This window comes from Hyla sarda, chromosome 3 (genome assembly GCF_029499605.1).
Source record: "Hyla sarda isolate aHylSar1 chromosome 3, aHylSar1.hap1, whole genome shotgun sequence".
Lineage (NCBI taxonomy): Eukaryota > Metazoa > Chordata > Amphibia > Anura > Hylidae > Hyla > Hyla sarda.
The window spans coordinates 345,664,875-345,691,151 of record NC_079191.1 but is presented as its reverse complement, the minus strand read 5'-3'; the positions used below and the strand labels follow the sequence as shown (position 1 = coordinate 345,691,151).

General features: G+C 46.5%; 1 protein-coding gene across 2 annotated transcripts in view; it reads right to left on the bottom strand.

Moving 5' to 3' along the window:
* MORN2 (MORN repeat containing 2) overlaps window positions 1-26,277 on the bottom strand; it is a 56,118-nt gene that overhangs the window by 17,923 nt on the left and 11,918 nt on the right. For both annotated transcript variants that reach the window (XM_056567460.1, XM_056567461.1), the window contains exons 3-4: window positions 9,948-10,054; window positions 9,563-9,699 (exon numbers count right to left, since the gene is read on the bottom strand). In XM_056567460.1, the coding sequence (XP_056423435.1) occupies window positions 9,563-9,699; window positions 9,948-10,054 (244 nt within the window). The remainder of the gene's footprint in view (window positions 1-9,562; window positions 9,700-9,947; window positions 10,055-26,277) is intronic.

The following is a 26,277-nucleotide window of genomic DNA, read 5'->3' as shown; positions in this document are numbered from 1 at the left end:
AGTTTGTTACTGTCAGATGAGCTGATGTGACATCACAAGTGTGTTACTGTCAGATAAGCTGCTGTGACATCACAAGTGTGTTACTGTCAGATAAGCTGCTGCGACATTACAAGTGTGCTACTGTCAGATAAGCTTCTGTGACATCACAAGTGTGTTACTGTCAGATAAGCTGCTGTGACATCACAAGTTTGTTACTGTCAGATGAGCTGATGTGACATCACAATTGTGTTATTGTCAGATGAGCTGATGTGACATCACAAGTTTGTTACTGTCAGATGAGCTGATGTGACATCACAAGTGTGTTACTGTCAGATAAGCTGATGTGACATCACAAGTGTGTTACTGTCAGATAAGCTGCTGCGACATTACAAGTGTGTTATTGTCAGATAAGCTGATGTGACATCACAAATGGGTTCCTATCAGGTAACTGCTGTGACATAACAACTGTTTCATTCAGGTAAGCTTTTTTGGTAGCAAGGGAGGATTTTCACTCCTTAAACCCCTTAATGACCAAGTCCATTTTCACCTTAAGGACCAGGCCAATTTTATTTTTGCGTTTTCGTTTTTTCCTCCTCGCCTTCTAAAATCCATAACTCTTTTATTTTTCCATCTACAGATCCATATAAGGGCTTGTTTTTTGCGTGACCAATTGTACTTTGTAATGAAACCTCTTATTTTACCATAAAATGTACGGCGAACCAAAAAACCAGGAAATTTAAATGAAGAGCAAAATTTTGCACATTTTGGAGGGTTTTGTTTTCACACTGTACACTTTACAGTAAAAATGACATGTGTTCTTTATTCTGTGGGTCAATACAATTAAAATCATACCCATGGCTAGATACTTTTATATTTTTGTACCGCTTCAAAAAAATATAAAACTTTTTGTAAAAAATCAGTAATCTAAAATCGCCCTATTTTGACCACCTATAACCTTTTAATTTTTCCGTATATAGGGCGGTATGGGGCTAATTTTTTGCGCCGTCATCTGTACTTTTTTTCAATACCACATTTGCATATATAAAACTTTTACATCATTTTTTAGTAATTTTTTTAAAATAAAATGTGACAAAAAAGCAGCATTTTTGGACTTTAATTTTTTACTTTTACGCCATTCACCGTACGGGATCATTAACATTATATTTTGATAGTTCGGACGCCGCGATACCAAATATGTTTATAAAATAAAAATGTTTACGCTTTTTGGGGGTAAAATGGGAAAAACGGACAATTTTCATTTTTTACTGTGGGAAGGGATTTTTCATCTATAGCAATCCTTTGATTGATAATACTGTGCAGTGCTATGTATAGGACACAGCACTGCTCAGTATTATCAGTGATCTTCTGCTCTGGTCTGCTCGATCGCAGACCAGAGCAGAAGACCCCGGGAGACGGCCGGAGCCAGGTGAGGGGACCTCCGGCCGCCATGTTGGAAGATCGGATCCCCGCGACAGCGCTGCGGGCGATCCGATCATCCAATCAAAGTGCCGCAATGCCGCAGATGCTGTGATCTGTATTGATCACGGCATCGGAGGGGTTAATGGCGGACATCCGTGGGATCGCAGATGTCGGCCATTACGGGCAAGTCCCCGTCTGCGGCTAGCAGCCGGAACCTGCCGTCTATGACGCCAGCACCCTTCCGATGCTCGCGGTCATACACATGACGTAAATGTACGTCCTGGTGCGGGAAGTCCCGCCAACCCAGGACGTACATTTACGTCCGTGGTCGTTAAGGGGTTAAAGGGGTACTCCGTCCCTAGACATCTTATCCCCTATCCAAAGGATAGGGGATAAGATGTCTGATCGCAGACCGCCGTCAGACATGAATTGAGGGGGCATGGCTGTAACGTCACAAGCCTCTGCCCAGCATCGTCATTCATCCGGCACGGAGCGAAGTTCGCTCCGTGCACCGGATGTCTAGGGTGCCGCAGCAGAGTTTGCGGGTTCCCCAGCGGCGGGACCCCCACGATCAGACATCTTATCCCTGATGCTTTAGATAGGGGAAACGATGTCTAGGGTTGGAGTAGAAAGAATACCCCTTTAGTCTCACGATGATAGGCTTCTGTTCTCTGATGTGAACAGATCCTTAGCGCTGGTTTACATCTATACCACAGCAGTACATTGGTAGATACGTTTATACTACAACAGTACATTGGTAGCAAAATTTAATGTTTTAACCTAAACCTATGCTGTGTTACACCCATAGGCTTCCATTATGTTAAAATTGCCAAAAGACTGTTAGTTTGGACCTGTTTTTTGTCCCCCTGTATGTTTGTGTACAATTTCTTTGTTCTGCATGCACTACTTTTCCTGCATGCACTACTACCCGCAAAAATATGTATATTAGTGACGTATAGTGTGGTACTTTTTATAGACCTTAATAGACCAAATGTAGTCTACTGGTGATTATGATTGGTCTGTTTAAGAAAAGGTTAAGTTTTGTTTGCAGGATTCAATTGTAATAGTAGTAGTCATAATCATAGATTCTATAGTAAGTCTAGAAAGCCCACCTTCTGCAGCGAACCAGGGACAGAAGCACTTAGCCGAGTGCTTCTCTTGGCTCATCTTTTGACATATTTGTGACATGTCAAAAGTTTTCTTTATAGTAACGTATAATAATACCTGTGGTCGCTGAGGGGGGCTAATCACATACCTGTTTATAGTATGGTGATCGGCCTCCCCATTCCAGAGATATAGAGGTTGTTAGCTCATCTAATGGTCTAGCTATATAGTCAGATGGGCAGGGACAGCATTATACAGTGTGCGGCATGTGTGCACTGTACTAGGAAAGGGAGCATGCATACTTAATGGCTAGGGATAACAAGCTCTATATCTGCTATAAGCAGGTACGTGATCAGCCCCCTCCCCCCATTTATCCATATATGTCACTATACTGTATATGACACTATATTTTTTTTACAAAGCTTTATTTTTGGGATATCAGTTCTTGCTGGTTTTCTAGTAAACAAAAATACCTATATGTTTACTAAATGCATATAGCTTTAATAAAGTGTGTTCTTCATTATTCTCTAGATGTCTGTGGTAATGTTTTGAAATATTAATATTTTTAGGCTAGGTTTCCACTTCTTTTGTTTTTTTTTTACACCTAAAAAACCCTCAGCAAAAACGCGAGAAAAACTGCCACTGATTTTTCCTGCGTTTTGGCAGTTTTTCTGGCGTTTTCCCTGGTGTGTGGAAACAGCCAAATTTGTCCCCTGTTGCAGTTTTCTCACTGCCTTCAGGGTACCACTCTGGGGGTCGGATGCTGAGCACCAGGTCCACAGAGTGTAAGGATATGAGGAGTGATGTATAGCATCACTACTCACCTCCCCCGGCCATATAGTATACAGGGGGCATAGTGTACCAGTGTATACTATACATGAACCAGGAATCCTGTCACTACACTGACAGGACTCCCTGCTCCTATAGCCCCTTTGGGTGGTATACACTATATACAGCTATCTATAGATAGTATGTATATAGGGGGACATTTATCAAAACCTGTGTAGAGGAAGAGTGGTGCAGTTACCCATAGCAACCAATCAGATTCCTTCCTTCTTTTTTCAGAAAGACGCGATCTAATTGGATGCTATAGGCAACTACTCTACTTTCCCTGTGCACAGGATTTGATAAATCTCCCCCGTAGTGTATACAGAAGTGGAGATCACCTTACCTCCCTCGCTCCCTGTCCCTGCCGTGTCCATGTAGCTCCACCCCTAGTGATGACGTCATCGGGGTGGAGCTACAGACGGGAGGCAGAGTGGTAAGTATGAGGCTCTGTTCACATGTGAACAGACCCTTCTGCCAGTGTCTTCCCAGACAGGGAGATTCCAGCTGTTGGTAAACTACAACTCCCAGCATGCCCAGACAGCCAAAAGGTTGTCTGGTCATGCTGGGAGTTGTAGTTTTGCAACAATTGGAGGCTCTCTGTTTGGGAAGACATTGCTTTTTGGGCGCTCTCCCAAGCGGAGAGTGCCAAAAATGTCCTAACCCATTTTTTGTGTTTCTTTTTTCCTCTCTTGTTTCAGATCCGTGTATGCAGAGGATTGCGGCGGATTCTGTGGATTACTGCGATGAACTAGATTTTTTTTCCCTTTAATAAAATGGTTAAAGAGGGCTCTGGGGGAGTGTTTTTTTAAATAAAATAATTTTTCCAATGTGTCGTGTTTTTTTTAAATTTAATTTTCAGGCTTAGTAGTGGAAACCATCTTATTGACAGAATCCATTACTAAGCAGGGGCTTAGAGTTAGCCCCAAAAACAGCTAGTGCTAGCCCCCAAATATAACCCCGGTACCCACCGCCACAGGGGTGACGGGAAGAGACGGTACCAACAGGCCTAGAGCGTCAAATATGGCGCTCCTGGGCCTAGGTGGCAACACACTGGCGTTATTTAGGCTGGGGAGGACAAGTAACAATGGTGCTTGCCCACCCTGGTAACGTAAGGCTGTTGCTGGTTGATTGGTATCTGGCTGAGAATAAAAATACGGACCCTATGCGTTTTTTTAAATTTATTTATGAAAAAAAGAAAAATGAATAGGGTTCCCCATATTTTTATTCTCAGCCAGATACAAACCAAGCAGCAACAGCCTAACGTTACCAGGGTGGACCATTGTTATTGGCCCTCTCCAGCCTAAATAACGCCAGCCTGTTACCTAGGCCCAGAGTGCCATTTTTGATGCCCCGGAACTGTTGGTAACGGCTCTTACCTGCACCCGTGCAGCAGTGGGTACCGGGGTAATAATTGAGGGTTAGTGCTAGCTGTTTATTGGGCTAACGCTAAGCCCCGGCTTAGTTATGGATTCTGTCAATAAGATGGCTTCCACTACAAAGTCTGAAAATTCAATTTAAAAAAACACGACACATAATTCATCCAATGTGTCATGTTTTTTTTTAATTGAATTTGCAGGCTTAGTAGTGGAAGCCATCTTATTGACGGAATCCATTGCTAAGCAGGGGCTTAGTGTCACCCCCAAAAACCGCTAGCGCTAACCCCCAATTATTACCCCGGTAACCACCGCCACAGGGGTACCAGGAAGAGACGGTATCAACAGGCCCGGAGTGTCAAAAATGGCGCTCCTGGGCCCAGGCGGTAACAGGCTGGCGTTATTTACGCTGGGGAGGGCCAGTAACAATGGTGCTTGCCCACCCAGGTAACGTCAGGCTGTTGCTGCTTGGTTGGTATCTGGCTGAGAATAAAAATACGGACTCATTGCCTTTTTTTATTGATTTATTTATTTATTTATGAAAAAAGCACATAGGGTTCCCCGTATTTTTACTCTCAGCCAGATACCAACCAAGCAGCAACAGTCTAACGTTACCAGGGTGTGCGAGGACCATTGTTATTGGCTCTCCCCAGACTTAATAATGTCAGCCTGTTACCTAGGTCCAGAGCGCCATTTTTTTATGCCCTGCACCTGTTGGTACCGGCTCTTACTGGCACCCCTGTGGCGGTGGGTACTGGGGTAATAATTGAGGGTTAGCACTAGCTGTTTTTGGGGCTAAGGCTAAGCCCCGGCTTAGTTATGGATTCTGTCAAAAAGATGGCTTCCATTACTAAGCTCGAAAATTTGTTTAAAAAAAAAAAAAACATGACACATTGAAAAAATTATTTTATTTTAAAAAACACTCCACCACAGCACTTGCTAGCCATTTTATTAAAAGAAAAATAATCTAGTTTATCGCAGTAATCCACCGAATCCGCTGCCATTCTCTGCATACACGGATCTGAAACGAGAAGAAAAAAAAAAAAACACAAAAAATGGGTTAGGACATTTTTGGTGCTCTCTGCTGGGGAGAGCGCCCAAAATGCAATGTCTTCCCAAACAGAGAGCCTCCAATTGTTGCAAAACTACCTGTCTGGGCATGCTGGGAGTTGTAGTTTAGCAACAGCTAAGGGTCTGTTCACATTATACAAAACGTACAATGTGAACAGAGCCACATACTTACCACTCTGCCTCCCGTCTGTAGCCCTGCCCCCTAATTACATAATCTCTAGGGGGCGGAGCTACACTGACCTGACAGGGACAGGGAGCGAGGGAGGTAAGGGGATCTCCTCTTCTGTATACACTATATACAGCTATCTATAGATAGCTGTACTTCTGTATACTGCCCAAAGGGTTAACCTACACTGCCCAGCAGTGTAAGTTAACTCTTTCCTTGCTGGGCTGGCGCATAGCGAACAGCTCAGCTAGGGGTTAAATGAGCCAGCAATGTGTATACTGTATACAAATTGCAGGCTCCCTATAAGTTCTTGCTGGCCAGTATATCTAATGCTCAGCATCAGGTGTTCTCCCGGCTCTGTAGCCGTGAGCCCAGCTGAGTCCCGAAATTCACATTAGGAGGATTGCAACAGGTGTCAGGAGTGACACTTGCTGCAATCTGTCCCTTACTGCAGGTACTACAGCTCCCAGCATGGAGCAGTGTGCTCCATGTTGGGAGCAGTAGTACCTGTAATTAAGAAAATATCACAGCGGGTGTCTCCTCTCACACTCGCTGCCATCGTCCTGTTTAATGTATAGATGTGGGCGGGCTCCCGGTCGCTCTTCTATGGTCCCCTGCACTGACGTATATATACACCTATTCATATTTCCCCCAGAGAGTTGTGATTGGTTGGAACCACAGTATAAGACTACCCCTCTACCGCAATACGGTACCTTACCATTGTTCCCCCACACTAGGTTGTCAGCATAGTTCCCCCACACTAGGTAGGCAGCATAGTTCCCCCCACATTAGGTTGTCAGCATAGTTCCCCCACATTAGGTTGTCAGCATAGTTCCCCCACATTAGGTTGTCAGCATAGTTCCCCCCCTACACTAGGTTGTCAGCAGAGTTCCCCCACACTAGGTAGTCAGCATAGTTCCCCCCACACTAGGTTGTCAGCATAGTTTCCCCACATTAGGTTGTCAGCATAGTTCCACCACATTAGGTTGTCAGCATAGTTCCCCCCACATTAGGTTGTTACCATAGTTCCCCCACATTAGGTTGTCAGCATAGTTCCCCCACATTAGGTTGTCAGCATAGTTCCCCCACATTAGGTTGTCAGCATAGTTCCCCCACATTAGGTTGTCAGCATAGTTCCCCCATATTAAGTTGGCAGTATTGTTCCCCCCACATTAGGTTGTCAGCATAGTTCCCCCGCATTAGGTTGTCAGCATAGTTCCCCCACATTTGGTTGTCAGCATAGTTCTCCCACATTAGGTTGTCAGCATAGTTCCCCCAACATTAGGTTGGCAGTATAGTTCCCCCATATTAGGTTTTAGTTCCCCCACATTAGGTTGGCAGTATAGTTCCCCCTTATTAGGTTGTAGTTCCCCCACATTAGGTTGGCAGTATAGTTCCCCCAGATTAGGCTGGCAGTATAGTTCCCCCCACATTACGTTGTAGTTCCCCCACATTAGGTTGGCAGTATAGTTCCCCCACATTAGGTTGGCAGTATAGTTCCCCCACATTAGGTAGGCAGTATAGTTTTACCCACATTAGGTTGAAGTTCCCCCACATTAGGTTGGCAGTATAGTTTCCCCCACATTAGGTTGTAGTTCCCCCACATCAGGTTGGCAGTATAGTTTCCACCAGATTAGGTTGTAGTTCCTCCACATTAGGTTGGCAGTATAGTTCCCCCACATTAGGATGTAGTTCCCCCACATTAGGTTGGCAGTATAGTTTCCACTACATTAGGATGTAGCTCCCCCACATTAGGTGGGCAGTATAGTTTCCACCAGATTAGGTTGTAGTTCCTCCACATTAGGTTGGCAGTATAGTTCCCCCACATTAGGATGTAGTTCCCCAACATTAGGTTGGCAGTATAGTTCCCCCACAGACATACAGCCTTCAGCCATATAAAGTGTATGGCTGGAGGCTGTATGTCTATGTACTGCCCCACTGCAGTGTTCTGTCCACCGGTCCTCCGGTCAGGGGTCACGACCTACTGCTATGGCCTATAGGCCATAGCAGTAGGTCCCGGGACCGGAGGAGCGGTGATCGGAACACCGAAGCTGACGTGTAGCTGATAATTTACCATGCCGACCAGCGCGCGTCCTCCTCCTCGATGCTCTGCTCCTCCGTTCCTATGGGCGGCCTGTGTTTTTAAAGTTAATGCGGGGCCGCAGAAAGGTAACAGGGACATCTTTGTGTCCCAAATGTGACGGGGGAAGTTAATTTCTGCTGGGACGTCCGGGGTATGGATAATCCATACACCAGGTGTCCTGGCCGAATGCAGCACCCAGCGTATAAGACGACCCCCGACTTTTGAGAACATTTTTCGGGGTTAAAAAGTCGTCTTATATTGACTTGCAGCTAACATCTGGCTGCTGCGTTTAAAAAAAAAAAAAAAAAACGCCATGCGGCAGGATGTGCGTTTTTATTGGCTTTCTTGCAACAAAAAAACAAGTGGAAACCTAGCCTTACAGTAACCTTCAATCTGTTTTTGAGATAATGCTTAAACAATGTGAAATTCAGATCTATGCACAGTGATGTGAACAAGACGAATAGTGTTCATTAAGTGGCTAATGTAGTGCTCTTGTGTACAGGCATTAGAGCTAAGAATAGTACATATTATGTTAATGAAAGTGTGAAGAGGGTAAAAACAAAAGACCATGCTATTTAAAGAAGCCTCCAATTCTAGGGACCAGACTCATAGAAAAAAACTGTACTTGCAGATAAAACTTGAGGAAGTGACAAAATTATAAATGAAGGTGCACATTATCTCAAAAGATGAGTCTGGAAATCCCCTTTTAAAGAGAACTGTATACAACACAGGTTCAATGCTTGCTGGATGACAATGATTCTGATCTCCAGAATACTCTGGTACTGAACATTGTTTTACAAAGTAAATGTCCTAAGCCTGATTTCTCTTTATTATTTAGGGTGCATTCACACCACGTTTTTTGCAATACAGTTTCTGTATCAGGTTTTTGATGAAAAACTTATTCCTCAAAACCTGACTAAACTGTATCAAAACGTGTGTACAAATTTCAACCCGTATACAGTTAAAAACCGTATACGGTTTGAAAAATGATGTCCGGTTGCATCCGTTTTTTAAGAAAAAAAACTTCTAAGTTTTTAACTTTTCACTCCATTTTAAATAAAGTTTCACTTGTTTGATTGAAATTCCAAGAAAAAAAAACTGTGCAAAGTCAAAAAACGTATGGTGAAAACCGGATGGAACAGTATGCACATACAGTTCTGTACGGTTCCCATTGACTCCCATGTAAAAAAAAAAAAACGTATACGGTTTAATACAGTTTTTCACCCGGACCAAAAACCGTGGTAGACTACGGTTTTGGGTACGTGAAAAAAACTGACAAAACCGTACAGGATGCAAAACGGACACAACCTGATGCATCTTTTGGCATACTGTTTTCAATGGAGAGTCAATGCATACGGTTTTCAATACGGTTCCATGCGGTTTTCACATTGAAAAGTATACGGGAACTGTATTGCAAAAATGTGGTGTGAATGCACCCTTATACGTTTGCACTTTGGCGCTGTGTGAGGACTTTAATTGTGATATACTAATGCAAATGACTAATAAAAAGAGATAAAAGCAGAGCTGAAGTCAACTTACTTATTCTCTGTAAAATCTCCAGTATAGCGAGCTCCATTGGGAAATGTGTAAGTACCTTTCCCATGAAACTTGTTGTCAATGAATTCCCCTTCATATATTGCTCCTGAAGGATGTTCCAGCTTTCCAAGCCCATGCATCTGTGTTAAAGCACGAGATACAAGTGAATTTATATATAATGCTCAATAATATTTAGGTAGGAGAAATCTATCTAATAATGCTTCCTCACAGGGTTGAACAAGGAGATGTGGTAGTCAGAAAGCCATGACAACATCCACGGCCTTGACTATTGTCTGGATTGCATAATTTAGCTGCTAGTATTATTGTATATAAGAAATAATTCTGCCATCAAAATAAAGGTGACTGGAAACTATTCAGAGCAAACTACCATGTCATTTTTCCAAGAACCAGTATACGTCACACCATTTGGACTCCTGTTTACTCCCATTCCACTCCTCTCCAGTGCTCCTGCTTCTGATCTTCTGCATTCACCATCTAAAATAAAAATAGTACAAGTTGTATCTGAGACACAGACTCAAACCAGAGTTTGGTACAGAGAAGTAATACAGTCCTTCCCCTATGAGCTTCCAATTTGTAAGCAATAAATGCAAGGAAGAAAGGTAGGAGCGGTAGACATGGCAAATAAAGGCAGAGTTGGATACCAAGTTGTGGACCTTATGGATGGTTAAAGGTTTGTCATAGGAGGTAAGTTTTAAAGGGGTACTGCAGCCAGAATTCACTGATCCCCAATCTACAGGATAGGGGATAAGTAGCTGATCATGGGGGTCCCACCGCTGGGGGCCCCTGAGACCTCCTGAACGGGATCCTGTCCTGCACAGTCAGGAGTGTGTCGTCTACTTCTAGACGGCACACAATCCATTGACATTCTGGCTGCAGTACCTCTAAAAGTGAGCATTTGAAGGTTTAAAATAGTAAATAGTGTTGGATAGAATGAAGGAAGGAATTCAGGTAGAGAAGGGAAGCATGAGAAAAGTCTGAGAAAGTAATTAGAGTAAAGAAGAGAGGAGGCTGTCATTGGCAATGTGCAAGTGAATGATCTTCTGCATTCACCATCTAAAATAAAAATAGTACAAGTTGTATCTGAGACACAGACTCAAACAAGAAGTAATACAGTCTTAATACAGTCCTTCCCCTATGAGTTTCCAATTTGTAAGCAATAAATAAATGTATTGCATTCAAACAAATATACATACATATCTTTCATACTTTAGCCACGAGTTTCTCCCTAAAGATTGCTTAAAGGGGGCACTTGTGGTATGTGCCTCCATTTTGAAGTACTCTGTGTCAGCATTTTCTGAATGATTTTTGATGGACAGTCAATCTGAATTTTTCAGCTCCTATACATGTTATAATTGGGAAGCATTCTAGCACACTAAAAATTTTCATCCATAAGTGGGTCATGCATGTGAATTATCCCCTTGGGGACTGAGCCCATTTTGACCGTAGGGATTTTTTACAATTCTGACCACTGTCACTTTAAGCATTAATAACTCTGGTATGCTTATACTTATGAATTTGATTCCAAGACTGTTTTTTCGTGACATATTCTACTTTATGTTAGTGGTAAATTTTTGTCAATACTTGCATCATTTCTTGGTGAAAAATTCCAAAATTTCATGAAAATTTTTAAAATGTTGCATTTTTATAACTTTGAAGCACTCTGCTTGTAAGGAAAATAGACATTCCAAATAAATTATATATTGATTCACATATACAATATGTCTACTTTATGTTTGCATCATAAAGTTGACATGTTTTTACTTTTTGAAGACATCAGAGGCTTTAACCTCCTGAGCGGTATTCCCGAGCGTGACTCGGGGTTAATTTTCCCAGCCAGGATCGGTAACCCCGAGTCACGCTCGGGGTAGAATTACAGAGTTCCCGGCCGGGCTGCACGATATATCACAAAAGCAATGCGATATAGCGATGCGGCCCCCGGGAAAACATGCGATTATCTGCTCTGGTCGGCTCCCGTTGCGGGGGGCCGGCCAAAGCAGGTAAAGAAAAATACTAAAAGTCAGTGTTTCCCTACCAGGGGGCCTCCAGCTGTTGCAAAACTACAACTCTCAGCATGCCCGAACAGCCAAAGGCTGTCCGGGCATGCTGGGAGTAGTAGTTTCACAACAGCTGGAGGCACCCTGTTAGAAAAACACTGAGCTAAGTGTAAAAGGAAGAAGTAGTAAAATAAAAAAACTTTTGCTCACCTAATCCCGGTCCCTGCAGATGCCGTTCCCCTCCGTGCGGTCCGGGGTGTCCTCTCTTCACTATTCATCTTCTAGGACCTTTCCCTTTTCAGCCAATCACAGGCCGCAGTGGTGTAAAGCCTGTGATTGGCTGAAGGGGAAAGGACTTGTTCTGCAGCAAATACACTAGGTTTGAAATCTGCCCGGCAAACCTAGTGTATTTGCTGCAGGACAAGGTGAGAAGGGGGGGGGGGGGATGAATGTGACAAAGGGGGGAATGTGACAAAGGGGGGGGGAATGTGAAAGGGGGGGGAATGTGTGACAAGGGGGGGAATGTGACAGGGGGGGGAGAATGTGACAAGGGGGAAGAATGTGACAAAGAGGGGGGAGAATGTGACAAGGAGGGGGGAGAATGTGACGGGGGATGTGACAAGGGAGGGGGAATGTGACAGGGGAGATGTGAAATGGGCGGAGGGAGATGTGAAATTCAGTTAAAAAAATTGTACCACTTTTGGTACAAATTTCCAGACAGAATCATACCGCCAGGGAGGTTAAAGTATAGCAGCAATTTCAAAATCTTAATTTTTCAGGGACCAGTTCAGTTTTGAAGTGAATTTGAGGGTCTTTATGTTAGAAATACCCCATTATGGACCCCATTATGAAAACTGCACCCCGCAACGTATTCAAAATGAGATTCAGAAAGTTTGTTAACCCTTTAGGTGTTTCACAGGAATAGCAGAAAAAATGGAGGCAAAAAATTCAAAATCAGCATTTTTTACACTAACATGTTCTTGTAGACCCATATTTTTTATTTTTACAAGGGGTAAAAGGAGAAAAAGCCCCCCAAAATTTGTAACCCAATTTTTCTCGAGTAAGTAAATACTTCATATGTGGATGTAAAGTGCTCTGTGGGTGCACTAGAGGACTCAGAAGAGACGGAGCGACAATGGGATTTTGGACAGCGAATTTCGTTTTTTGCGGGGTATGTCGCATTTAGGAAGCCCCCATGGTGCCAGAACAGCAAAAAACACCCCACATGGCATACTATTTGGGAAACTAAACCCCTCAAGGAATGTAACAAGTGGTACAGTGAGCCTTAACACCCCACAGGTGTTTGACACATTTTCAATAAAGTTGGACGAAAATTAAAAACATTTTTACTAAAATGTTGATTTTACCCCAAATTTTTCATTTTTACATGGGGTAATAGGTGAAAATGTCCTCCAAAATTTGAAACCCCATTTCTCTCGAGTAAGGAAATATCTCATATGTGGATGTAAAGTGCTCTGTGGGTGCACTACAATGCTGGATGGAATGGAATGGAAGGAGCAACAATGGAATTTTGGAGACAGTATTTTGTTGGAATAGAAGTCTGGGGCCATGTGCGTTTACAAAGCCCACATGGTGCCAGAACAGTGCCCCCCCACATGTGACCTCCTTACGGAAACTACACCCCTCATGGAACATTACAAGGGGTGCAGTGAACATTTACACCCCACTGGCGTTTGACAGATCTTTGTAACAGTGGGCTGTGCAAATGAAAAATTACATTTTTCATTTTCACGAACCACTGTTCAAAAATTTGTCGGACACCTGTGGGGCGTAAATGCTCACTATACCCCTTGTTACGTTTCATGAGGGGTGTAGTTTCCGAAATGGGGTCACATGTGGGTATTTATTTTTTTGTGTTTACGTCAGAACCTCTGTAACCAGCAGCCACCCCTGTGCAAATCACCAGTTTAGGCCTCAAATGTACATAGTGCGCTCTCACTCCTGAGCCATGTTGTGCGCCCGCAGAGCCCCTTACCTCCATATATGGAGTATTTCGGTACTCAGGAGAAATTGTGTTATACATTTTGTGGGTCTTTTTTTTCCTTTTACCTCTAATGAAAATGAAAAGTATGGGGCAACACCAGAATGTTAGTGTAAGAAATAAAACATTTTTATGCTAACATGCTGGTGTAGACCCCAACTTTACATTTTCAAAAGAGGTAAAAGGAGAAAAAGCCCCCCAAAATTTGTAGCGCAATTTCTCCAGAGTACAGAGATTCACCATATGTGGCCCTAAATTGTTGCCTTGAAATACGACAGGGCTCCGAAGTGAGAGAGCGTCATGTGCACTTGAGGCCTAAATTAGGGATTTTCATAGGGGTGTACCCAGTTACACTTGCCTCCTCCACCAAAAATACTGTACATCAGTTTTCCCCAAACAGGGTGCCTCCTGCTGCTGCAAAACTCCCAACATCCCTGGACAGTCAATGGCTGTCCGGCAATAATGGGAGTTGTTATTTTGCATCAGCTGGAGGCTCCGTTTTGGAAAAACTGACGTACAAGACGTTTTAAATTTTTATGGGGGGGGGGGGGGAGGGGGGCGGGCGCGACAGTGTAAGGGTTTGGTGTATATGTAGTGATTTGCTCTTTAGTGTTAGTGGAGTGAAGTGTTTCTAGGGTACATTCACACGGGCGGGGGTTTACAGAGAGTTTCCCACTGCAGCGGAAAATTTGCTGAATCTCTAACTTGAAAAGGGAAACTTGCTGTAAACCCCCAACCATGTGAATGCACCCTGTATATTCACATGGAGGGGGGGGGGGGGGACAGACAGTGCATGCTGGGAGTTGTAGTTACAGTCATGGCCATAAATGTTGGTACCCCTGACATTTTTCAAGAAAGTAAAGTATTTATCACAGAAAAGGATTGAAGTAACACATGTTTTGCTGTACACATGTTTATTCCCTTTTTGTGTATTGGAACTAAACCAAAAAAAGGGAGGAAAAAAGCTAATTGGACATAATGTCCCATCAAACTCCAAAAATGGTCTGGACAAAATTACTGGCACCCTTAACTTAATATTTGGCAGCACACCCTTTGGAAAAAAACTGAAATTAGTCACTTCCTATAACCATCAACAAGCTTCTTACACCTCTCATCTGGAATGTTGGACCATTCTTCCTTTGCAAACTGCTCCAGGTCTCTCTTATTGGAAGGGCGCCTTTTCCCAACAGCAATTTTAAGATCTCTCCACAGGTGTTCAATGGGATTTAGATCTGAACTCATTGTTGGCCACTTTAGAACTCTCCAGCTCTTTGTTGCCATCCCTTTCTGGGTGCTTTTTGATATATGTTTGGGGCCATTGTCCTGCTGGAAGACCCAAGATCTCGGCCGCAAACCCAGCTTTCTGACACTGGGCTGTACAGTGCAACCCAAAATCCGTTGGTAATCCTCAGATTTCATGATGTCTTGCACACATTTAAGGCACCCAGTGCCAGAAGCAGCAAAACAACCCCAAAACAACATCATTGTTCAACATCACAGTGGTCTCCATCATTGTTCAACATCACAGTGGTCTTCAAACTGTGGCCCTCCAGATGTTGCAAAACTACAACTCCCAGCATGCCCAGACAGACAAAGGCTGTAGTTTTGAAACTCCTAGAAGCAGCCTCTGACGCTGCCTCCACTTGCCTCCCTGTCCTCCCTTGCTGGTCCCCGTGTGCCCAAGGTACCTGCCACCAACTTCCCCAGCTCTGTCCCGGCTTCCAGGGGGGGGGGGGGGGATCAGAGCGGGGGATCTCAACTGTCACCCCCCGCCCCTGCCCTGCGGTCAGTCATGATTGGCCAATTGCAGGGGATAGGAGGAGGTGGCACCCCTGCCACCTCACTTCTATCCTTCAGGATGATCGGACAGCTCTGATCATCCCTATTTTCCGGGCAATGGGGTCACCAGAGACCCGATCAGCCCGGAATCGCCACAAATCGCCGATCTGAATTGATTGTCGATTTGTGACGATCGCCGACATGGGGGGGGGGGGGAGGGTTCTCAGGACCCCCCAGGCATTGTCACGAGATGCCTGCTGAATGATTTCAGCAGGCATCCTGGTCCCCACCCGGCACGGCGGGGACCGAAATTCCCACGGGCGTACCACGCCCTTGGTCCTTAAGTACCGTGTTTCCCTGAAAATAAACCCTACCCCGAAAGTAAGCCCTAGCAGTATTTTCAGGGTGGGCTGCAATATAAGCCCTACCCCGAAAGTAAGACCTAGACCAGGGGTAATCAACTGGTGGTCCATGGTCCAGATCCGGACAGTGGCCGCCAGTAATGCCCGCAGTACCCGACCCCCCCCCCCCCTCCTTTGGCTGGTCCCATATCTCAGTGTTTTCCAACCAGGATGCCTCCAGCTGTGGCCAAACTACAACTCCCAGCATGCCTGGACAGCCTTTGGCTACCGTACGGAAGCTGCAGCGGGACCTCCTTCTGTTGCTTAGCAGCCGGAGCAGGGACAATGTCACTTTAAAACGTCGGCGCGTATGCACGGCCGAGGTCATGGACGTGTCCCTGCCCCCGGCTGCTAAGCAACAGAAGGAGGTCCCGCCGCCGCCGAGAGCTGCAGCTTCCGTACGGTATGAAGGTGTAAGGTACGGTAGTTTATTATGGCAGAGGGGTGGGGGGCACTGTAGGAGTGTGGAGGACGATGGGGGAAGGGGGATGTGGGGCTGTAGCAGTGAGGAGGATGGTGGGCTGTAGCAGTGAGGAGGATGGGGGGGCTGTAGCAGTGAGGAGGATGGGGGGGCTGTAGCAGTGAGGAGGATGGGGGGGCTGTAGCAGTGAGGAGGATGCGGGGGCTGTAGCAGTAAGGAGGATGGGGGGCTGTAGCAGTGTGGAGGATGGGGGGCTGTAGCAGTGTGGAGGATGGGGGGGGCTGTAGCAGTGTGGAGGATGGGGGGCTGTGGAAGGATGGGGGGGCTGTAGCAGTGTGGAGGATGGAGGGCTGTAGCAGTGTGGAGGATGGAGGGCTGTAGCAGTGAGGAGGATGCGGGGGCTGTAGCAGTAAGGAGGATGGGGGGCTGTAGCAGTGTGGAGGATGGGGGGCTGTAGCAGTATGGAGGATGGGGGGGCTGTAGCAGTGTGGAGGATGGGGGGCTGTGGGAGGATGGGGGGGCTGTAGCAGTGTGGAGGATGGGGGGCTGTAGCAGTGTGGAGGATGGAGGGCTGTAGCAGTGTGGAGGATGGAGGGCTGTAGCAGTGTGGAGGATGGAGGGCTGTAGCAGTGTGGAGGATGGGGGGCTGTAGCAGTGTGGCGGATGGGGGGCTGTAGCAGTGTGGAAGATGGGGGGGGGGTGCGGCATCCTCCACACTGCTACAGCCCCCCATCCTCCACACTGCTACAGCCCCCCATCCTCCACACTGCTACAGCCCCCCATCCTCCACACTGCTACAGCCCCCATCCTCCACACTGCTACAGCCCCCCCCCATCCTCCACACTCCTGCAGCCCCCCCCCATAAATAGATAAGCCCTACCCTGAAAATAAGCCCTAGTGTTTTTTTTGGGACTAAAATTAATATAAGACCCGGGCTTATTTTCAGAGAAACACGGTACCAGGGACCAAGGGCGTACCTGTAAGCCCTTCGTGCCCAACAGGTTAAAGTAACTGTTAAATTTTATTATGATTTAATAAATTATTTATTAGAGCCTGGTATAGAAAGGCTGGGTCTTCAGTGGCTCTATGATTCCAATTTAGAAATTCTATATTGATATCCATAGTCCAGTATAAATACATAATGTCTTACTTTAGATGCGATTTACTTAATAGGGAAAATGTGATGGAAAGAGGGAGAGAGGTCATCTCTGCCTTGTTCCCCCAATAGAGAAAAACCTTGTGTTAACAAATAAAGGGGTAGCTTCTGTTAACTTATTACAGGGGCATTCTCGTTTTATTAAATGATGGTGTTTCTTTATACAGAACTTCTATCCAATTAATGAGCTTTGTACCCGAATGATATTTACCAGCTATTTGCCATAGCAAGGGTTAATCCACCCTGAATATAAGTGTCCACTGCCAGTCCCAATCCAAGCTTACAGAGCTTGAGAGGATCTGCAGAGAAGAATGGCAGAAAATGCCCAAATCCAGGTGTGTAAACTTTGTGGTATCATCCCCAAGAAGACTGGAGGCTGTAATAGCTGCCAAAGGTGCTTTAAATAAGTACTATGTGAAGGGTCTGAATACTTATGTACCATTTTTTCTTCAGTTTTTTTTTTCCTTCTCAGTATCAAAGTTTTCTAACATTTTGTTTTCACTTTTTTTCATTATGTAGCATTAAAGGGGTACTCCGGCGAAAAAAAATTTTTTTTATCAACTGGTGCCAGAAAGTTTAACAGATTTGTAAATTATCTACACACATAAGAAAAAAGAAATTGCGGAGCAGCTCACCAGTTCCAAGGGATCAGGTTTGTGACATCGCGGTCAAGCGACAGAAGGACGGGGAGGCTGAGATGTTACGGGGGGAATCAGACGTCAGGGCCACAGCCGTATCGCACCCTTTGGTGCTTCATCAGGCCCCTGTAACGACTGTCGTTAAAATATTTTAAAAATATTAAATCCTTCCAGTACTTATTAGCTGCTGAATACTACAGAGAAAATGATTTTCTTTTTGGAACACAGTGCTCTCTGCTGACATCATGACCACAGTGCTCTCTGCTGACATCTCTGTCCATTTTTGAAACTGTCCAGAGCAGCATATGTTTGCTATGGGAATTTTTTCCTACTCTGGACAGTTCTTAAAATGGACAGAGATGTCAGCAGAGAGCACTGTGGTCATGATGTCAGCAGAGAGCTCTGTGTTCCAAAATGAAAATAATTTCCTCTGTAGTATTCAGCAGCTAATAAGTACTGAAAGGATTAAGATTGTGTAATAGAAGTAATTTACAAATCTGTTTAACTTTGTGGACCCAGTTGGAAAAAAAAAAAAAAATTTCCACCGGAGTACCCCTTTAAGTGCAGAATGATGGGGAAAACAAGCAAAAGGCCGCAACATAAAAAAAAATTAGAAAATTCTTTAATAGGCAGTGAGCTGATTCTTTCGTCATTCCTCTATAAGTATATTCTGGACAGAAACCTGCCTTGTATGCCATTTAACATACCACTGTTGATCCCCTTTCTGCGTCCACACCGCCTCAGTTCCTACCTGCATTCTCCCAATGAGTCATTAAGGATAAAACATTCCTCAAAAGAAATAGCAACTCAGCCTTTTGCTTTATTGCATCGCATGCTATGTCTATTGAGGCCGCTGGTCAATAGGGGAATAGATGGGCAATTTCCAGGTAATTAAAATAAGGAAGTGGTCAGAAATAGATCTGGGTTTGCGGATATATTTTGTATAAGTAAAAGCAAGGTAAGCAATTTTACAATTATATTAATCTGCAACTTTATTTTCCAGGCTGATGACAAAGATGCTTGCTACAAACTTGCCCCTTTGTTTTCTGTAAATGTAGATTTTAAAAAAAGACGTTCACTGGGTTTATACTGCTGAGCACCACCCTGTGCACCATAAGTCTACATTGTCATTTGCATCTGTCCCATTCAGGGTCTGTTTTTTTTTTTTTTTTCTCTCTCTCTTGCGCACGGACTGGACCCTGAAACAGTTCGGAGCACAATGGACACTGCCAGGTTCCCGACAGACCCCATTCACTTGAATGGGGTCCGTTGGGGATACCGTAGTTTACTGAAGTTTAGCAGAGAAAAATAAATGTACATGCACTATTTTTTTCTCCGTTAAACTTCTGTCGTTCTGATGGAATCCAATGGAGATTTAAAAAAAAAAAAAAGCCAACAGGAATGAATGGGATATGTTACCTTCATTCGCATCTCCAGAGTTGAGTAACTGAAATAAAAAACGCTGATGTGAACTAACTAATAATAATACTTACAATAATATTACATTTTAACCTCTTAATGACATAGGACATTGATGTACCTCCTGTACATGAAGTGAGCACAGTAGCTGCGCCCGCTTCATGCACTGCAGGTCCCTGCAGCCGGGGACCCACCCGTAAGGCCAGACATCAGCGATTGCACTGATGTCCGCCATTAACCCCTAAGATGTTCAATATTTCTTGATCACCTCTGGCAGCCGCAAACAGGCCTGAGAAGGATGGGAATAAAAATTTATGAGAGGAGAATAACCCTTTAAGAATTAGGCTGTCCTAAATCCTGCCAAGCAATACAACCCATTAGTTTGTATTAACAAAAATAGAAGAAAAAAAAAAAAACCTTAAAGGGGTACTCCGGTGAGAAAGTTTTTTTTTTTAAATCAACTGGTTCCAGAAAGTTAAACAGAATTGTAAAATACTTCTATTAAAAAAATCTTAATCCTTCCAGTGCTTATCAGCTGTTGTATATTACAGAGGAAGTTCTTTTCTCTTTGAATTTCCTTTCTGTCTGACCCCAATGCCAGGAACTGTCCAGATCAGGATCGATTTGCTATGGGGATTTGCTCCTGCTCTGGACAGTTCCTGACATGGTGTCAGCAGAGATCACTGTGGTCAGACACTAAAGAAATTCAAAAAGAAAATAACTTCCCCTGGAGCATACAGCAGCTGACAAGTTCTGGAAGGATTACATTTTTTTTAATAGAAGTAATTTACAAATCTGTTTAACTTTCTGGCACCAGTTGATTTGAAAAAAATAGTTTTCCACCAGAGTACCCCTTTAACCTCCCTTCTCCGAAGCCGCCTTTATCAGCATCCTCTGGTGGGTGTCTTTTTAATTTGGATTTTTAAAACAGTATAGAGCATTTGATTTGCTCACAACATTGTGCTATGCACTAATGGATCATCTCATTTCAGCTGAACAACATCTGGTAATGGTGATTACAGCGTTCTTAGCGTGTCAGAAGGCATTGAACTAACGCGCTACCCTATACAGTGGCTTTCCAAATGAGCACTTTTCTGGTCTCTCCAGATGCTCAGCTACATTGGTAAAGCTGCTCTGGCAACTTTTGCTGCTCATGTTCGACTTAACAGCATCTCGCCAATGTAATGATAAGCAGTAGTGTGTCTTGCCTTGTAATTTCTACAACTACAGTGCAGTACACAGCTTTTACAGGACATTAAGTTTACAAGACACTAAATAGTTAAAATGAGATTAGCAAATTAGAGTAAGATTTTAATATTTCCCTTATGGGAAAAATATAAAAGGCCACCAAAGATCGGAAACATTTGTCAAACTTTAATTCCTTTGTGAAGTAGTGAAGTTACATGTGAGCTGCGGTAATATTAGCTTTTTGAGACCAAATGTCACCATAGAGCCCTAGCCTAAACTTCAGAGTTTATATATAAAATTGTCACTTTGTTGTGTGATGTAAAAAGGAATCGGTCATCAATGTCACCTGCACTGACATGTTGGTACAGGAGTGTAGTGCGGTTGACCCTGATGATAATGATACTTATCTATTCCCAATCCGTGGCCCTGTCCAAACGTTACCTTCCTTATTTGGACGGCACAATAATAACTCCTTCTCCTGGGCACCACCATTATAAATATTTAAAAACAATTAAAATGGTCTTCAACCAAAGTATAGTTAAAAGGTGCTTTCCTATACAGTGATCCCTCAACTTACAATGGCCTCAAGATACAATAGTTTCAACATACAATGGTCTTTTCTGGACCATTGTAACTTGAAACCAGACTCAACATACAATGCTACAGACAGTCCAGATCTGTGAGACATGTCAATGGCTGGAAGAACTAACCAATCAGAATGGGCATTCACTGGTGAAAGGCCTGTATTACTGAAGCGTATGCACTGAATTCCTGTCTGGTAGCGCCCCCTACAGTACAGGGAGGTACTACATGTTCTGTACTACTCTTTAACTGTGCCAGGGATAGCTGCTCCAGATGGGGGCAGCTCCATTTTTACTTATTTGGGACACTCTGTGTACTGTACGGGACCCTGATGAAGCTCCTGTCCTCTACATAGACAGTGATTACAGCTCCCAGCAGGGTGTGTGCGGGTGTGTCTCCTGAGACTTCCAGCAGAGCAGAAGCAAGCAGAGATTTCTAACAAGCCTTCCCCAGGTTTGTGGCAGATTCCTGGGGAAGAAGCTCCTGCAATGGAGCCTCGTGGCTCCACTCCCCGTTCCAGGCTGGCGGGAAGTGGAGTGAAAACTTCGACAGCCATTGTTCCGGCCGGGAGAAGATCGGGCAGAGTCTGCAGCAATGCAGGCTCTGCTACCCAGGCTACGGGTGCCAGCCAGAGATCCACTGGTGGAAGAAAGGCACGGAAAAGCAGTGTGGAGATGTGGTCGGAGAGTGGGCCCGGCGAGTCCAGTTCCACGTACTGCTCCCGCATGGCCGCAAGGTTTGCGGAGTACGAGCAGCGCGGCAAGGAGCTGAGGATGGCCAGAGAGGATCTGCGTGCGACCCAGAGTCTGATGAGTACAGGATCCAGAAAGAGCAAGCCGGAACTGAAGAAGAGGATAACATCGCTGAAGGGCGAGATTGTGAAGCTGGAGGCGAGGAGAGCGGAGATACTGGAGGGGAGCGGTCTCTTCAAGGAGAAGCTGATCAACAGCAATCGGTTTGCCGCCACGAAATCCCCAGGTAAGGTGGAGGTGGATGATGGGGAGAGTAGTGGCGGCGAAGATAGTGAGGATGGTGGTGAAGAGGAGAAGATGGAGGAAAGTGTGGGAGTTGTAGCTACTCCAGGTGACACCCAGACCCAGGACAGCTACATTGAGGCTGGACAGGTGGCACTTCCGCCAAGCGAGAGTGAGGAGGATGACGTGGAGGGTGAGGCTGGGGGTCTGCTGAGGGCAATTGTGATGCAGGAGTCCCCAGCCCACCTCCAGAATTTCACCTTTGGGGACGAGGAGTGTGAAGATGTGGTGGTCAAGCAGAGGTCCAAGAAAAGGAAGACAAAGGAGACGGTACAATATGTATTTGTCCCCTTCCAGCAGTCTGGGCCAGCTGCAAAGCTGGTTCAGGCTGCGGGCTCCCCCAAACTGCCAGACCCCGTTCCTGTGGTGGAGCGGGGCCAGCACGGGGAGTACAGTAAGGCGTCAGCAACGGCTAAGGGCGCAATAGTTATGAAGCCCACCCATCCTGTCGGTAGGGAAGGGCAGGATGGGCACATGCCGGGCAGCTCTGGCACTGCAGGACCGCCCCAGGGTGGCAGGGGGCGTGTCCAAGTGCCAGAGGCAAGTTATGCTGCCGTGTGCTCGGGGGGCGGTTCCCCGAGTACTGTGGGCACTACTGGCGCCGCGGGGCACTCCCCTGTGAGGGGGGGGGAGTGTCCGGGCGCCAGAGAGCGTTGTGTCTGTGTGCTCGGGGGGCGGTCCCCCGAGTACAGTGTGTTCTGCGGGCACTGCAGGGCACTCCCCTGTGAGGGGGGGGAGTGTCCCGGTGTCGGGATCAGTGTCCGGCAATGGCGCCGTGGGAGGAGCTGGGGTGCGCTCGGTGGGGCAGCCCCAAACTCAGGAGGCACCATTGATCATTCAGAAGGAGGAGCCATCATCATCATCAGCAGCAGCAGCAGCCAAGCCGGAAATTAAGCCAGCGGTACTACAAATCCCAGCCAGCCCAGAATCAGTTAGGCAGGGTATGAGTGAGAATGCTGAGTGTAGTAGTGTTGTGGATGAGAGGAGTGTCAGTGGAGTGAATGTTGGTGGGAGTAGTGGTATGAATGGGAAAAAGGATGATGTGAGTGGTGGTGTGAATGGTGGTTCTGGGTCTGGGTCTGGCCCGGCTGCCCCCCCGGCAGTGACTGCTCCTAGGAGCTATGCTAATGTCGCTGCCGGGGGTCCAGGGGGGTCCCCGTCTCCGTCCGTCCCCGGGGGTTACTTGCAACAGCGCCTCCTGGAGGCTCTGCGTAGGGGAGACAGGTCGATCCAGGTAGAGGGAAGGGGTGAGGTCGACCTGTCTTTCTGGATAGAGAGGCACGGTTTGGGGGCTTTCCGAGAGCAGAATGGGGAGGTGGTCTGGTCCCTCCCGACAACCGGGCAGGACAATAACCGCAGGAATGTGGTCCGTCTGATTTGGAGGGGTGAGGATGCGTGCCCACCTCACGCTAAAGTGGTTGAGCTCCTCCTCCAGATGGAATTCAGGGCGAGTGACATCTTTGCCCTGATCCACCCCTATGGTACGTCCGAGTTTGACGTCAGTTTCGTTCGGCCAGAGGGTCTCGAACTCTTCTGGTCAAACTACGAGGTGGCGAAGAACGAGCCCGGCTGGCGGGATTTTGCCGTAAAGGCAATTTCCCGTCAGAACTCGGTCAAGAAGGTGACCGTTTTGACCCGTAACGAGTCACTTTCTTGTTACGACATCATGACCTGGCTCGGTCGGTATGGGGATGTGACGGACATGCCCAAGAAAAACATTGATGAGCACGGGATCTGGTCCGGGGCCTGGACGTTTTCCGTCAAACTCAGGCGTTCAGGGAGTACGGTTGCCCACATTCCGTCAGCCGCCTTCCTTGGACGTGACAGGATCCAGGTCTTCTACCAGGGGCAGCCTAAGGTCTGTCACAGGTGCGGTAGCCCCACCCATTTTAGCGCAGCCTGTACTGTACAGGTCTGTGCTTTGTGTGGTGGGGTGGGTCATCTGGCCGCATCCTGTAGGCAGATCCGCTGCCATCTGTGTGGTGTCCTCGGGCACCCTTTCAGCCGTTGTCCTAGCGCCTTCGCCCGTGCGGCGGCCGCTCCGGCTGGGGAGAGCTGTGAGGTTGCCTCGGCTGGAGAGGGTACGAGCAGGGATTGGGGCGCACCAGGGCTAGTGAGGAAGAAGGGCCCCGCCAAACTAAGGCGGGAGGAAAATCGGAGGAGGAGGAGGGAGCAGGAGAGTGCCCAAGTGACGGGGGTAGCTCCGGCCCCTGCTCCTGAAGCTGGCCCTGAAATGACTGAAGCCCTGGAGGAGGACGTGCTGGATGAGGAGGTCAGGAGACTGGGCGAAGAGGAAGGCAATATGGCCGACTCTTCCGATTCCTCCCACTATGAAAGTGTGGATGAGGAGAGTGTAGAGAAGGCCAAAAAGAAAGACAAGGGCAAAAGGATAGGGAGAAAGAAGAGGTCCAAGCCCTCTCTCCCTCGTACTGCGGGCCGGGTCCAAAGCGGAAGCCTGACTGCCCCCCCTCTGGTTGACCTGTCAAACCGGTACCTCGTCCTTGATAACATCTCCTCCCCCTCCTTGGAGGGGGAAGGTGAGGGCGGGGTGCCTAGGGAGAGAGAGCCTCTGGGGGGAACTGGGCCCTGTCCTGTTGAGGCACCTTCCTCGGAGGGCAGGGCTAGACCGGGGTCGGACGGAGACGGGGACCATATGGATCAGAGCGAATCCAAAAAAAGGGTTAAAAGTGGTCCTGCCCTTTCTTCTTCTTCTGGGGATGAGGGCACGAAGAAGAAGGGGAAGAAGAAATAAAGGTGAGGCCGTCTAACTTAATCACCCATGATGGCGGCACTCACCCCATTGACGCTGGCATCCATTAACTGTGCCAGCATAAAGTCGGATACGGCTAGATTCGCAGCCTTTGATTTTCTCGGCCGTGTTGAAACCGACATTTTGTATCTGCAAGAGACCAGGTTGTCAGATCTAGCCTCCCTGGTAAAAGCCAGAAGAGAGTGGAGGCGCGGGCCCTCCCACTGGTCTCTTGCGGCTGAGCCGTATAGTGGGGTGGCGGTCCTTTTTACCGCTCCGGTTGAATGCCGACGGGTTATTGAGTTAGAAATGGGGAGGTGTCTGATCTTAGATGTCCTCATGAAGGGGCAAGAGCTCCGGCTCATTAACATCTACGCCCCACAAACCAAGTGGGGCCGCAAAGATCTCTTTATGAGGATTAAGCCCTTCCTTTTTACTAGCCGGCAAGTGATTTTTGGAGGGGACTTCAATAATGTCACGAGGTCCCAAGATAGGAGAGGTTCCAATGGTCCGCTGGCTTACGATAGCGTGGCCCTCAATAATATAGTTAGGGAAGCTCGCCTAGAGGATGCCCACATCCGGAGCCCCTCAGGCCACGTGGGTTTCACCTATCATCGAGGTAGCTGCAGGTCTAGGATAGACAGGTTTTATTTAAAGGAGGAAGCCGTCTCTTCCGCAGTGTCCGTGGTTGAGGTGGAATTCTCCGATCACTGTATGATTTTGTTTTCCTTGAATGTTTCAGAGACCCCCCGGATGGGTAAAGGTTATTGGAAGCTGAATTCGTCCCTCCTGGAGGAAGCGGAGATAAGACAGTCCTTTGAGGACTTTCTTCAGAGTCAGGTACCTTTACTGGACTTTTGTAGTAGTAAGTCAGAGTGGTGGGAGATATTCAAGAAGCGGGTTGCGGGGTTCTTCCGCCAGCTCTCGAGCCTCAGGTCCCTGAATAGGTACCGCCTGTATCGGGGTCTGAGGAGGAAACTCGAGCTCCTTGTCTCGACTGGAGGTAGCCGGGAGGATATCTCCAGAGTGAAATCCTTGCTGATGAGGTGTCAGTACGATAGGCACGCATCTTTGGTTTTTGAGAGGGATTACGGGAGGTACCGCTCGCCCGACCCTTACAAGAACTGTAAGATGTCAGTGAGTAGTAAAGTGGTCTCAGGACTGATTGATAGTACGGGATCTCTGAATCGGTCCAGATCAGGGATCCTGGAGGTCGTCAGATCCTTCTACTCGCACCTCTTGGGAAGGAAGGATCTAAATCGAGACGGGATGTCGGCTTTCCTGGCTGAAACTATTCCTGAGCCAGGGGTAGACCCCTCTCTTGATGTTTTGGC